Source organism: Manacus candei, unplaced genomic scaffold (genome assembly GCF_025592945.1).
Source record: "Manacus candei isolate 608988 ecotype Guabito, Panama unplaced genomic scaffold, ASM2559294v1 h1tg000188l, whole genome shotgun sequence".
Classification (NCBI taxonomy): domain Eukaryota; kingdom Metazoa; phylum Chordata; class Aves; order Passeriformes; family Pipridae; genus Manacus; species Manacus candei.
Genome location: NW_026138236.1, coordinates 233096 through 248264, shown reverse-complemented (window position 1 = coordinate 248264; position 15169 = coordinate 233096). Strand labels below are relative to the sequence as shown.

The 15169-nt window shown below is 43.4% G+C and overlaps 1 protein-coding gene across 1 annotated transcript in view; it reads right to left on the bottom strand.

Annotated features, from left to right (window-relative positions):
• TSNARE1 (t-SNARE domain containing 1) overlaps nucleotides 1-15169 on the bottom strand; it is a gene marked incomplete at its 3' end in the record, with an annotated part of 298862 nt that overhangs the window by 139666 nt on the left and 144027 nt on the right. The window contains exon 5 of the mRNA XM_051774128.1: nucleotides 753-830. Within this exon, the coding sequence (XP_051630088.1) occupies nucleotides 753-830 (78 nt within the window). The remainder of the gene's footprint in view (nucleotides 1-752; nucleotides 831-15169) is intronic.

Sequence of the window (15169 nt, the reverse complement as noted above, 5' to 3'; positions counted from 1 at the left end):
TTTCTGCCACCCAGTCCCTACAGACACAGAACAAAACAGACACAGAAGGTGTCCAGGTGGTTCCAAAGCAACTTCAAGGTCTTTTGTAAAATCAGCACCAATAATTTTTGATTCCTGTCTCACATTAGTGTATTTTAGAACTGGGGTACCATGACATCAACTTCCATTCAGCAATGTTAGTTTACATCTGTCTGCAAGATAAATTCCTCCAGCCTAATCCAACAAAACTGATGAGCCAGACTTGTCTCCAAAGGAGGGAAGCACTCTGCATCTCCAGGGCCTGGGGATCCAGGAGCTGGAGTAGCATCTCTGCTCAGTCTACAGAGTGAAGAATAACAGTAAAGTCTTGGTGTTGGTGTTTTTATAAGGGAGATGGATGTTCTGCAAGCTCACAAGACAGGCTCTGAACACAGTAGTGCTGCAGCACATTAGAAAATAAGTCTGGCTTGTTCCACCTTTCTGCACTCTAACTCCCCATTGTAACAGATGACACAATTAAAAATAGAAAAGGATGTGGTATCAGCAAGGATTGGGATATATCTGTGCCTGTTTAATGGAACATATGGTGGAATATTTTTACATCCTATAAAGGACTATATTGGACATGTGCTGCTGCTCGAGAGATGCAGCAGCAGAAAAGCTGCATTAATATTTGCTCTGTGACAAGAGGAGCTGCCACACACCCTGTACAGGCACAGGAGTCATCAGCAGGACAGCACACAACTGACTGGGAAACCTTTCATTATACGCACCATTGGAGTTAATTCGGAACACGTTGGCTGAAGTCTCCTGAAAAAGCTCCTGCAGTTCGCTGGGATCAATCTGGGTGGCTGTGGAGACAAAAAGGGAAGAGATATTTTAATACAGGAGGTCACTGATCACTTTGAAAGGAGGATGGGCCTTTGAAGGGGGGTGCAGGTTCCTCTTTGCTGCAGAAATTTAGCCCAGGGAGGGTGGTTTGCTGTAGTTTTACACAGTGTCTGACTGTGGAACTTGCACTGGACTGGCAGATCAGCCCCTCAGAACAGTGAAGATGCTGCTGCAACACGGTGGATAGCGGAGACTGAGACAGCATTTGTAGGAATTATTAGCAACTGGAACTCAGTTATCAAGTGGGAATATCAGAACCCCAACTGAATGAGAAACCACAATCACAACATCACTTAACCATCACTTCCCAGAGCAGGAGGGCAAGCGAGCAGCTCCTGCCTGCATGAAAAGGGAGGAAGCAGCAAGCAGAGCACAACTGCTCCATGGGTTGAAAACTTGTGGGACTTTTAACCCTCAAGAGATGCTCCTCATCTTCCTATTTCTTCCTGATAGCCCAACTGCAAAGGGCAATGAGTCAGTGCCAGGAATTGCTATTGCTATTGCTGCTGTGTTTTTTGGGTTTTCTTTTAAGCTTTGTTTCTTCATTTTCCAACTTTAAACCCTCTTAAACTATCCCAAGCTTCTGCACAGCTTCACCACCTCCTGACAAGGAGTGATGTGAGGTTGTCCTGGGCTATACTATAGAATCATAGACTCATAGGATGGTTTGGGTTGGAAGGGACCACTTAGTTCCAATCCTCCAATCCCCCTGCCATGGGCAGGGACACCTTCCACTAGACCAGGCTACTCTGAGCCCCACCCAGCCTGACCTTGAACACTTCCAGGCATGGGCATCTACAGCTTCTCTGAGCAACATGTGCCAGGGCCTCACCATCCTTATAGTAAAGAATTTCTTCCTAATATCTAATATAAACCTACCCTCCTTCAGCTTAAGGCCATTAATTATGGCCATATTACACAGAAGGGATACATCACTTAAAGAAGGTTTAAACTGGTAGGTTTACAGATGGCTGAGCCCTATTCTGTTGCCCAGCTGTGTCAGCTTTTTACAGGTTTCCCAGAAGCTGCTCTACCTGAAACTTTGGTTATATCCAAAAGCACCCCAGGGCTTGTACACCTGACACACTACAGTGCCTTCAAACAGCCCTTGCTATCAGCAAGGTGCTCCTCTGAGACAAAGCATTAGAGAGACTCAAACAGGAGCTATGATTCATATCTTCAATTTTTATAACACACTCCGCATCCCTCAACCAGATTTCCCTAAGCTGTTAAAAAGCCACATGCCCAACCCGTGCTTGGAAGAGCAGAAAGTCAGTGATGGAGCAAGGCAAAAACCCAGGAAAATGGAATAAAATGAGAACCCCACTTGATGCACTGCTCAGGTTAGTCCTGAGGATGCATCTCCTGGCACTTGAGGACAAGTTTGACACCTGAAGGCCAGATTTTCCACTGCTTCTCACACTCATGTGAGAGGGTTGAGCCCTGGAACAGCTGTAAATAAAGTCATGGATCAGCCTCTCAGGTTGACACAAATCCAGGGTATTAAATGATGTTTCATCCAAATGCACAGGGGCTCATTGCTAGAGATTTTCCCACTTTTCTCTTCCAGCAGTTCCTCCTAAATCAGCTGTCCCAGACACCCCTTTCCTCTGCTTTATAGAGTCTGTACAACACCAGAAATGAGCTGGAGCTCCCCCTTCCCCCAGGAATTTCACTTATTACCAACAAGATCCAGCTCTCATTAAATCACTGGTAAAAGAGCAGCACAGGATAAGATTTTTAACTCTTTACAGACAGTGATGACCCCCATTTCAGGAGGTTTTCCTTGGATTTTCAGGGTGCTGACATGCTGCAGGTTAGTTATGGGAATATGAGCAGCCAGGACATGACTTCAGCTTGGCAAAATTTCCAGTTGCATGTGCTGAGAGGGCTGGGCCACACATTTTGTGACAGAGACTTTTTTAGATAGATGGCAGGCTTTTTTAGTTGTTTTTTTTTTTTTTTTTGAGGGGAGGGGTTTTTTTACCCCTTTATTTCCATTCTTTCCTTAGAAACACTGGATTTGCCTTAATGGATTTTTAGCCTGGCCCAGTGATCCTGGATCCATGTGCACTCAGGTGTTGAACAAATCCTCAGATGAACCATGAGGAACCAAACCAAGGGTTGGAAACTCCTTCAAATCCTCAATTATTACATTAAACTTCCCAAAATAATGCACACTGCAGACTTCAATGTGTCTCCACATGGGGACATTCCTGCAGATCCACATCATCCATTGGTGTGGAGACATTTAAAATGCCCAAACTACCCCAAAAGTAAAGACGAAATATCCCAAATGTTGCAAAGGGCTGGAGAATCACCAATTTCATTCCAAGGACTGCCAGTTTTATTCCAAGGAATGCACACCTGCATTTTGGAGTCCCTGTGACACCGTGAGAAAGAAACACTGAGCAACACTATGAGTCCAGAGTTGTTCCATGAAGTTAAAAACTACCCAGAAATTCAGGTGCTAATTTGGGAGGGTGAGATTTATTTAAATTTATTGGTGGGACACCATTTTTCTCACCCTCTATCTCATTTCCTAATGGAAAAGAGGGAAAATGTAACAGGACAATGTGCAAGGATCGTACTGTGAGGATATGGAAATATTTTTTGAAGCCTCTGCATATTCATTTTAGCCAAATGCAAGAGGACTGTAAGATGATGAGTTCCCCATCCAAGGCCTGAAATCTCAATCTATAAATATCTACCAGAGTGCACCATATCACCCCCACAACTCAAAAAAAGCAAATTAAATTTAAAAAAAAAAATCAAGGCAGACAAAACCTTTGGCCAGAATTTCCAAACAATTACTTTGCAAACGCAGTTCTTGGAGAATGGCTGAGAAAATCACACTGAATGTGGCTTCCAGTTCCCTGCCCCTGGGCTTTTATTTCATGTCACAGCATGCTGCCAGTTCTGGTTTTATTTTGTTTTTTATTTTACAAAAGAAAAAAAGATAGTAACCAGGAGGTTATTTTAACTACTCCAATCTCGAGCTTCAACACATCAAGCCAAGATGTTGTAGCTACTCAAGGAGGATTCAGCAGCTCAAGTAGACAAGCAAAACAATTTAAAAACAGCAGCAGAAAGCAAAGTAAAAATGCATCTGTACTACCAAGCTAAGGAAGACAACACAAGAATGAGAAGGAAAGTGAAGTACATTTGTGCCTAATAAAAAGTTAAACATCTTTGATTACATCAAGTGAATTCTAAAATATTATGATTCTCCAAGAAGGAGTATGAGGTTTCTGATGTGCATTAAATGCTGCTATGCATTAAATACATGTCCTGACACTATTAGAGTTCAGGGCCACAACTGGGAAAAAATTACTTTTATTTACACTGTGGGTCCTGGAAGCTGTGAAGCTTTTGCTGTGAATATGTTACAGAATCCCAATGCAAATCTTTCCTCCTCCACTTCCTTAACTGGACAGTTCCAAAAACACTTTTACAGTTTTTACATTTATTTTCCTCATTTGTTTTCCAGGAAAATCCCCTTGGCAGGAGACAGAACAACCCAACTTGCTCTGCTATCAGTTCCACCTTGTCCCCACCTAGCAAATAGTGACAACCTGTTGTATTTATTGCAATTTATAGAAATCACAGAATGGTTTGGGTTGGAAGGGACCTTAAAGAGGTTGTTCCAAGCCTCCCACCATGGGCAGGGACACTTTCCACTAGACCAGGTCACTCAACTCCCCATCCAACCAATTCCTAAAGCAGCAGCACCCACCAATGGCATTTATCTGCTCATTTAAATCTTATTCTGCCCATGTAACTCTTATTTCTTTTGCTTGAGAAGCTACCCAGACACCAGGTAGGTGCAAGAGATGGAAAAATGAGCTTTTCAATCCATGCTCTGCTAAAGCAAAGTGTGTCAACACACATCCTGGCCAACTGCAAGGGGAGATCTCAGCAGGGAAAGGGATTGTAAGGAGATAATTCAATTTGAGTGTGGTGGCCTGACCATGACTGGACACCAGGTGCCCACCAAAGCAGCTCTGTCACTGCCCTCCTCAGCCAGACAGGAGGAGAAAATATGACAAAAGGTTTGTGGGTTGAGATAAGAACAGGGAAAGTAACTCAACAGTTACTGTCACAGGCAAAACAGACTTGACTTGGGGAAATAAATTGAATTTATTACCAATCAAAACACAGTGTAGGATAATGAGAAATTATCTGAAAACACATTCTCCCCTCTCTTCTTCCCAGGCTCAACTTCACTCCAGATTTTCTCCACCTCCTCCCCTCCAGTGGTGATGGGACAGGGAATGAGTGCTGTAATCAATCCATCACACATTGTGCTCCTTCCTCCTCTGGGGGAGGATTCTTCTCACTCTTCCCCTGCTCCACTGCTGGGTCCTACCCAAGGAGGTAGTTCTGTAGTCCTTTCCACATGTCCTTTCCACGGGGTCAGTCCCTCAGGGCACCTTTGGGGTGATACCCCCTGGGGTCACAAGTCCTGCCTGAAGAACTATTCCAGTGTGAGCTCCTCTCTCCACAGGTCCTGCCAGGAATCTGCTCCAGCTTGGGCTTCCCATGGGGTCACAACTTCCTTTGGGCATCCCCCTGCTCTGGTGTGGAGTCCTCCATGAGCTGCAGGAGTATTTCTGCTCCTCCATGGACCTCCATGTGCTGCAGGGGCACAGCTGCCCCACCATGGGCTGCACCACAGGTTGTAGGGGAATCTCTGCTCCAGCACCTGGAGCACCTCCTGCCCCTCCTTTCTCATTGATTTTGGTGTCTGCAGGGCTGTTTCTCTCCTATTCCCACTCCTCTCTCTTGGTTCCATGTAGGCAAATTCTGGCACCTTCTCACGGAAACTATCCCTGCAGCCCCCCAGCACCAGAGCCTCGCAACATAAACCCAACACAAGGAGGTAGATCCTTCTCATAATCCATATTCCTGCAGTCCTGGAAAGACCTGTATTGCCAAGACAGGTTCAGAAGGTGTTCTGGGGATGCTTTATCCCAGTAATTGCTTCCTCCAGGCAAAAATCAGTGAGACTGCAGCAGGTTTAAATCTGCACATGCAGCACCATCTTAATGCCTTTCTGCTATGAGGAGGTGGAATCTTGACCTCTTTGCTACCTCTTTGTACTTTGGATCAATGCCAAAAAGAAAACAAACAAACAAGCAAACAACCAAACCAGCAAACAACCAAACCAAACAAAAAAACAAAAACAAAAAACAAAAAAAAAACCACAAAACTTGAACCATAGAATCATTTAGGTTGGAAAAGACATTTAAGATCAAGTCTAACCATTAGCCCAGCACTGCCAAATCCATCACTAAACCCTGTGTCTAAGTAACACATCTACACATCCCCTAAATCCCCGCAGGGGTAGTGAGTCAATCACTTCCCTGGACAGCTCCTCCCAATGCTGGACAACTCTTTCAGTGAGGAAATTGTTCCCAATATCCAACACAAACCTCCCCTGGCAAATCTTGAGGCCATTTGCTCTTGTCCTATGACTTGCTACTTGGGAGAAGAGACCAAACCCCACCTAGCTACAACCTCCTTTCAGGGAACTGCAGACAGTGGTTGAGAACCTTAAAAATTCATACAAGCCTTACACAGGGTTTTTGCCACCACTATTCCAGACAACACTCAGAGTGGGCTGCTTTCCACTTTCCAGTGCAATTCTTTATTTAGTCTTTATTTCTTTATATTGGATTCCTCACACTTTTGTCCACGGGAGACACTCAGGGTGAGGACTGACCACTCGTGGGATGTGGTGTCGGTGCTTGGAGCAAAACACAACACAGGAATCAGTGGTTTGCTTCCCCCAGTCCTGATCAGGAGGGGGAAAATGCTTCTGATGCATGTGGGGCTCTCAGGTGCTGTGACAGCTCCAAGCACCACGGACAGTGGCTTTGGAAGGGAAAGGAGAAATCCCAGCAAGCTGCTGAGCAGGAATCTCTTTCAGTTCCTCTTCAAGACAAGCCAAATGCAAAACATGACCAGGCTTATAAGGTCTTGTCTCTAGTGATCTGGATCTAATTAATGCCCAAAGGGAATTGTAGAGGTCCAGGACAACACACGTGGTAAAGGCACCTACAGGAACATCCTTTTGCCTAATGTTAATGAAAACTGCCTGTGTTTGCCACGTTAATCTTCCCTGCCTATTAATTATTTCACACTAATTTGAAGCTCCTAATGGCTTTTCTGCAGCCAGGTGAAGTCAGTTGCCTCCCTGAACTCAATTTTGCAGCAAACCCAAAATAACTCATAAGCTCCAGAAAAGAAGCAGCAATACTTGACGTAACTCCAATTAAAAAGGGGGAGAAGAGGAAAAACAGGACAAGAATTTGATCTTTTTACTTATAATACTTAATGTGGCTGTAGCAAGGCAACTCGGTACCTCAAAGTGTAATGTATTTATCCCCAAAGCACCACCAAGAATTATGTCTGTATTCTGTTAAAGAAAGTCACAGATTTCCTGCATCTGAATCTCTCTTTTGAAAGCTTTATGTGAAGCTACAGCATCATCTTTTGCTGAAGAAGCTCCAAAAAGAAAGTTCCTTGGTATCCAAACTGCTTTTTTTTTACCATGAGACACCTGCAAGGAGTAAAGAGCAGGTAGGGAGCAACCTGCTCACTCTGATTTCAATCCATGCACCCCAAATCCTCAGTTTACCTCCACCAACATGGACTAAGTACCACTGCACCCAGCCCTGGGGATCAACCCCTTCACAGCCCAGCTGAATGGATAAATCTCACCCATCCAGCATCTTGTTCCTTCTCCAGGACCACAGGAACAATTACAAGGCTTCAATTCCTACCTTGAAGGTTTTTCATAGAATTATCTAAGAGAGTAACTCTTTATTGAAGATTATGATCCACAATCCATGTGCTTCTGGCACTGGGAAGTGAACTCAAGGGTTCATCTCAAGGAAGAGTTTGATTTCCAGCTGCTGGCCCAAGAGTAAGACATTTGCTCTGGAGCAAAATGGCAAATCCATGTCTTTATTTCAGTTTTTCCGGAACAACTAACATAAAAATGAGAAGGTGGAAGAAGATGAAAGACGCAAAGGGAGAAAAAGAGTAAGGACAAAGGAGCAGATTGTCATGGGAAGATGAAAATCCTTAAGAAAAAGACAAGCAAGAACTGGTGGGTGCACAGACACCTACACCCACTCCAGACGTGTCCTTTAGCCACCAGTACTTCGCAGGGTGCTCCTCCCTGGGGACTCTGGTGTCTGATCCCATGTTTCATACCAGCCCTTGGTCTCTTCCACTGCAAGAACAACGATTTGGTCTTCTGCTGCCTTTCCATTTCATATAAACCACAGGAACCTCATTTCTCCTCATCACCTCTGCTCTCCTGTTGAAACTGGTCAAAAAACCTTCAACAAGTACCAGAATAGAAGGGATTGGCCAAGAGCATGTTTGAACAAGGCTCCTTTCCTCAAGGAGAAGAGCTTAAAATAGAAGAGAATGAGAGAAGCAGCATCATGTCTAATGTTGCAAAGTCGCTCCCAGCATTCGAACGTAGGAGGTCTTTATTTCCTCCTGCTGAAGTTTGAGAGAAATAAGTGATAAAGGAAAATGTAAGCAAAAAAATCACACTCATCAGGCAGCATGATTTTCATCAGCGTTGGAAAATGTGAGGCTGTTTCACATGGAAAAGCTCTGAGGGTCTTTGCTGCAGATTTGGGCAGTGACTTGGACAAAAAAACCCGACTCTCCTCGGCACAAAGATCACAAAGAGGGGGCACTGAGGGGATTCCATGTTTAAAAATGACCTGGAGCTGGTGTCTGCACCAATCCTCTTCCCCTTCTCACACAGTGGGGTCAGTGTATTCTAGAACACAATTAGCTCTGCGTTAACTCAAGATCTCTGCATTAACACTTGTAAACTCCTGTTCATTTTTTTTTAAAATCATCTTCCTGATTTGTCCAAGTTCTTTTGAACATACAAAATAATTTTTTTTCCTAGCTTTAGAAATGAAGCTTTACCTGAAGGTGTCTCAGGTGGAAGGACAGATTTCATCCCACCCATCTAAAAAGGAGATGGGATAAGTATTGAAGTACCTGCCTCCTCCTCCTCTCACCGAGAGAAAACCAAGAATCACAGAAACATAGAATATCCTCAGTTGGAAGGGACCCACAAGGATCATCAAGGTCCAACTCCTGGCCCTGCACAAGATAACACCAAGAATCTCCTCATGTGCCTGAGTGTTGTTCAAATGCCCCTCGAGCTCTGCCAGGTTTGGTGCTGTGCCCACTTCCCTGGGGAGTGTGTTCAGTGCCCAACCACCCTCTGGGGGAAGAAGTATTTCCTAATATCCAACCTAAACCTCCCCTGACACAACTTCAGGCCATTTCTTCAGGTCCTATCACTGATCCCCACAGAGAAGAAATCAGTCCCTGCCCCTCCACTTCAGCTTCACCCTACAGACTTACCCTGCTCCCAACTTACTTCCCCACCAGACACACTTGAAAAAATATTGAGGAAATCAAAGAAAAAAAAACCTCCCATCTATTTAACAGCTCAGATTTTTTTCTTTGGAAGTCCTACCACAGCTACAGGAAGTTGACAAGAGGACACAGATATTTTATAATCTCTAAGCCAAGCTAAATTCAGGGCCTAAACTCCATGAGCTTACCAAGGAGGTAAAGCAGGCAGGGAGAATCATTTCAGGTTGGTAAGGACCCCACCTAGGCATGAATTTTTTTTCTTGGGCTCTCTGAAGCACTTTCAATACCTAAGCCTTTTTTTCCAGACTCTGAGATTTGTGCTTTAATTAACATGTTCCCAGAGAAGTAACTGCAGTGTACAGTGTCCCCAGCACAAATGTTCCCGGTGGAGCTTGTAAGTTTTAACTGGAGCTCAGCATGGTTTTTCCTTGGAAAAGCCTTGGAAATAAAAAATTAAATAAGCTTTACATATATATGCAATACATATTTGTGAGAGAAATATTAAATATAGAGCCTATCCCAAGGAAAGTCTAAGAAGTCAAGGAAAAAAGGCTATTCAGGCAAAAGCTTCCCATATAAGTGAGGTCCAGGGCAATGGGACCAAACTCTGCATCTTGGCAAGTGTCTGTGTTCTGGTGGCATCAAAAGGGACAGCCCAGTCATGGAGAATCATCCCTCGTGGAATTCAAGAACATAAAGGATGAGCAATAACTTGCAGTGAAAGAAATTAGGGAAGACACAGAATTAAGAAACCCTCTCCTTCTCAACCTACCTGAGGAAAAGGGCTGCACACAATTTGTACACTTCCACTTCAATCAGCCAAGAGGTAAGTTTTTCTAACTAAGCCACTTGAAAGGAGCATGAAACCCATGGGTGCCATATTCCCATCCTCCCTGTCATAGTTCGAAATCCCATGCAATTCCAAACACAGCACCAAAACTCAGCCACCAAAATGCAAATCTGTGTATACTTAAGGAGGGCTTCCAAGAGAAAAGGAAGCATAAAGGAATGTTGGAGATCAGTGAGGCACTGGAAAAGGCTACCCAGAGAAGCTGTGGATGCCCCATCCCTGGAAGTGCTCAAGGAAAAATTAGATTGGGTCCTGAGAAACCTGGTCTAGTGGAAAGTATTCCTGCCCCTGGAATGGGGTTTGGAATGAGATGATCTTTAAGTTTTCTCCCAACCCAACCATTCTGTGGGTCTATGACTAATTATTTTTTTTACAGTGTAATCAAGATTCAATCAGATCTGCTTTGTGTTATTTCTAGCTAAGATGTTTCTATTCACTTTTGTTTCCTTCTCCAGCATATGTGCTGATAATAAACTGCTGAAGAAGAAACTAGTGAGACTCTTTAGGTGTTAAACTAGTGCTGGAATCTTCTCAGCCCTGCAGATCATCACCCTGTGTGGCCAGAACAGCCCAACTGCACACACTGCCAGGGTATCAGTTCCTGTAAAAGGAGATTTGCACCCATGAGAAATCATAGGATGGTTTGGGTTGGAAGGGACCTTAAAGACCACCCAGTGCCAAGCCTACCTGCCATGGACAGAGAAATGTGTTGGCCACTCATTTTTCAGCTGGCCAAGTGGAGAATTCCTCCTTGGTGAGCACCACGTGGCACCTGTGGCCATGTGAGCAAAAACAGCCCGGCCCAAATTTGCTCCAGCTCTGAAGGTGGATTTTGTGACTGAACAGCAAAACCACGACCTAAATCCTGGAGAGTCTGCATGTACAACCTTGACAAGGAGCAGAGAAATCCCAGACAGCATCAGCAACAGCATGAAAGAAAGTTTCTGGCATAATGTGTTACCCGGAAGATGAGATACAGCACAAAATACAAGAAGAGTGGTGAGATGAAGCAGAGATGCTGCTTCCAACTGATGACTGGGAGGAAGATAGCCAACAAAACTCGTGAGAAAAGTCCCAACCAACCAACAGACTTTGCTGAATTACTAGCCCAGCAGTTTATTTTAATGTATTATGAACAAGTTCCCTGCTTTTGCAGGGCCACTGGGAATTTATCAGATTTTTTTCCCAGCACTGGGTGACAGTTTGTGCTTTTCAGTCTTTCCTTCTCAAGCTCATTAGAGATGTTATAAAGTGAACATCAGCCTGATATTCTCTATATCCACATTAAACCACACTGCTGCCAGAAAAACCTGTTCTTATCCTGCACTGCTTTTCAGGCAGCAGTGAAAAAAAATAAAAAAACAACCAGCATGAAAACATAAACAAAAGAACACTGCCTTCTAATTTCTACAACAAGAAAAACAGCAGCTCTGGTTGATTTAGTAGAAGGAAATGTCAGAGACTCACACTCTTACTAAAATAAAAAGCCTATCAATTCATGGCTGCAACACGATGGTTAAAAGTGATTTGAAGGTCAGGCACGGTTGGCAGCCCCTGGAAAATGAGTTGGGGGGATTCTCAGCCCTGTTTCACCTGCTCAGATCTCTGTAAAAATGAATAAAGTGATTCAGAGAATCACTACTTTCACCACAAAGCCCCACAAGGGCTGAGGGGCTCTGGTCCAGACAGGAAATTTGGGAGAATGTTGATTTTCCATGATGGTTAAATGCAAAATGGACTTAAAATTTTAAGCCAAACTTTAGGCAGAATAAGTGCAGAGCAGAGCTGTGCAACGGATTAAGAAGCTGCTAATTCTGGAGGTGTGGAAATTTCTGCTTTGGTTGGACAGTTTTACAATTAAGAGTTTTTCTCCATTTTTAAACAACTGGGAGACAAAGTTTAAAAGGTTTTGCATAATTCTGATGTATTAAATCACTTTTAAATAAAACAAAATCACTTTGGGTTTTTTTATTATTTTTGCTGGTGGTGGATCAGGAGAAAGTTAAAAGGACAATTCATTTTTGACTGAAATAAATCAATGTACTGGAAAATACCAATTATTTTGCAAAATTCCCCTATCAAATCCTATTTCTTCCTGCTTTCCAAGATGGAAAGTCTAATCATGTTCCCTTCTTCATGCTTCAAAGCAGTAGCAGGAGCAAGAATTAAGGCAGTGTCTGTGTGTATTTTTGAAAGGATACCCAAGTCATTAAGGGAAAAAAAAAAAGGCAATTTAAGATTGACAGTTTGTTTCATTTTTTAATGATGATGTGGTGCGAGTATATAAATAAAACCTGAGTGAAAGCAAGTTTTGTTTACACTGCTCTTTTCCAAGGATAGTCTGCAGCCCTGTGCTAATGCAAACCCAAACAGCACCAAGAGGATGTGAAAATGCAAAAGAATTGCCTGAAAAGCAAAGTGGAAAAGATTGATTAATGTTACCCTTCCTGCCCAAGCTGTGGGACACGTAACACGAAAACAGCCAGCAGAAAAAAGACGAAGAGCCCAAATATTTTTGAAACGTCGTTATTTAAAGATGTATTGGCGATATAAATCATAAAATACTGTTTTTATTTTTAAACTAGCACTTAATCAGCCCTCTCTTCTGGTCTTATTAATGAACTCAGCACTAATTGCCTTCTTAGAAAATATCTTTTGAATGATCCAGGCTATTAATGACAAAATGGAGATGATTTTTTTTTCCCCTGATTGAGTCTATGTGATGCAAGGAAGTGGTATCAGAAAAATCAACCAGAAAAGAAAGAAACCTTAAAAATATTACCTCACCACAGTTTCCAGTTGAACACATCTATTAGGATGGGGTCTTGTGGATACTCCATCCCTGGAAATGTTCAAGGCCAGGTTGGATGGGGCTTGGAGCAATCTGGTCTAGTGGAAGGTGTCTCTGCCCACAGCAGGGGTTGGAACTGGATGATCTTTGAGGTCCCTTCCAACCCAAACCATTTCATGATCCAGGTGAATAGGTATTTTCTTCACTCCTTGTAAATTATGGTTTCTACAAACAAAATCCTGAAATCTAGATAATAATGTGTGATCCCAGTGGATATTATGGATAATTCATGAGCTTATCCTTAATACCATTTTACCAGAGGCTCCAGGGTTGGGATGAGTCACTATTCCAACAGGAACAATGAGAGAGGAGCCTCAGGGTATCAACAGTGATCACACTGAGATGGAGATGAACATGGGGTGGGAGAAGGGAGCACTCTCCTTGATGCCTTGGGCACTGGCACCCAATGACCTCACTCAGCCTCTCCCCAGCCCCTTGACCTTTCCAAGTCCACACAGAACAAGAGTTGTAGGAGGACAGGAGACCCTGTGCATGAGAGCTGTGCAGGTAAAGGATGTGTTGCTGGACCCTCAAGTTGCTTCAGAGTCAAACACACTTGTTGCAGCACGAGGCTGAAGAAGCTCTAGTGAAGAAAATGACTTTTCTTCCCTTTTCTTTCCTCTTCATCACTTCCTTCGTTGATCAGGATTATAATTTCAGGCCACCTCAAGGATACAGAAGACAAATTGTCCCCGCAGTAAGTAAAAGCAAAATTCTTGGAGAGACCTTGCAGAGTCATTGAGACCTGCCCGGAGAGTTTTCCTACAAACTAGAAACCCTCAAGAGATGAAGTGAGATCTGGGATGACAGGACAACAACCAAAACAAAGTGGATGCACTGGGAAACAGCCATGGAGCAATGCAACAGCTGGAATCTATCTGTGGGGAAAAGTGGTTTGTGCATGGACAGTATTGCAAGTGCTGGAGCAGATTTCCAAGTTCAGAATAAAAGTACCAACAGATGCACCCTCCTCTTCTGGAGAACTTCAATTCTCCAGCAGAAAAAGGAGCAATGTGATTTATTAGATGTCCTGAAGAGGAACGAAAAAGTGCAATACACCCTTTGCCATTTATTTGTGATCTTTATCTACAAGTTTAAATAAGAAAACTATACTGCTAATTTATGCATAATACTTCATATACCTTCTCAGCATTTACTGAACGGGGGAAGGAAAATTACTTTTGTTTGCTTAAGATGAACCATAATAGAAACAATCTGGCTCAAAGAGCCAGTTCTTTTGAAAGATATCACAAAACCCATACAGGGTTTTATAATCCATATGTACAAAACCCCATACAGTGTTCAGGAAGATGAAATACCATCTGCCAGAGCTTCTGGAGGTCTCCTGGGTTTGTTTCTGTGGGATATATTTTGGAGATCTAGCCATCCACAGCTTATGGGATCTGCAACTGGTCAGCAGAGGTTGTAGCAATGACCATAAAATGTCCCGTTTTCTTGTTCCACAACTACTGCTGGAGTTATTCACGGGAAAGGAAAGGCTCAGTTCCCTCTCCCTGTGATTCACATGGACCAAATTTTGGGTTCTCAGACCCTGTGCAAGTTACTGGCAAGCCCCTGTGTTGATCATCACTAGTGAGATGGTCAATGTGGGTAAACATAGAGTTAGTCTTTTATCTTCTGTACACAGAGGCACATCCACTCAGCAACAGACTCAGCAGAAGCAGAGTGGATCATCTTATGTAGGAAAAAAAAAAAAAGACTTTGCTGTTTCACAGACAGTTTCAGGCACAATCATTGAGTTGTGGAGTGGTTGGAGTTGGAGGGGATGATAAAGATCATCTCATTCCAACCCCTTGCCATGGGCCGGGACACCTTCCACTAGACCAGGTTGCTCAGAGCCCCATCCAACCTGGCCTGGAACACTTCCAGGGATGGGGCAGCCACAGCTTCTCTGGGCAACCTGTGCCAGGGTCTCACCACCCTCACAATAAAGAATTTCTTACTACTATCTAATCTTGCCCCTTGTCCCATCTGCACATGCCCTTGTCAAAAGTGATCTCACAAATCTCTCACTGCACAAGACAACCCCCAACCATGCAGAGCAACACAGCCTGTGACAGTGCCAAAAACCAAAATTAAAATAAAAGTTCATTAGAAACTCTTAGAAAGCTACAGATGAAATGTAGTCACTCTATGTATGATGTGATTTG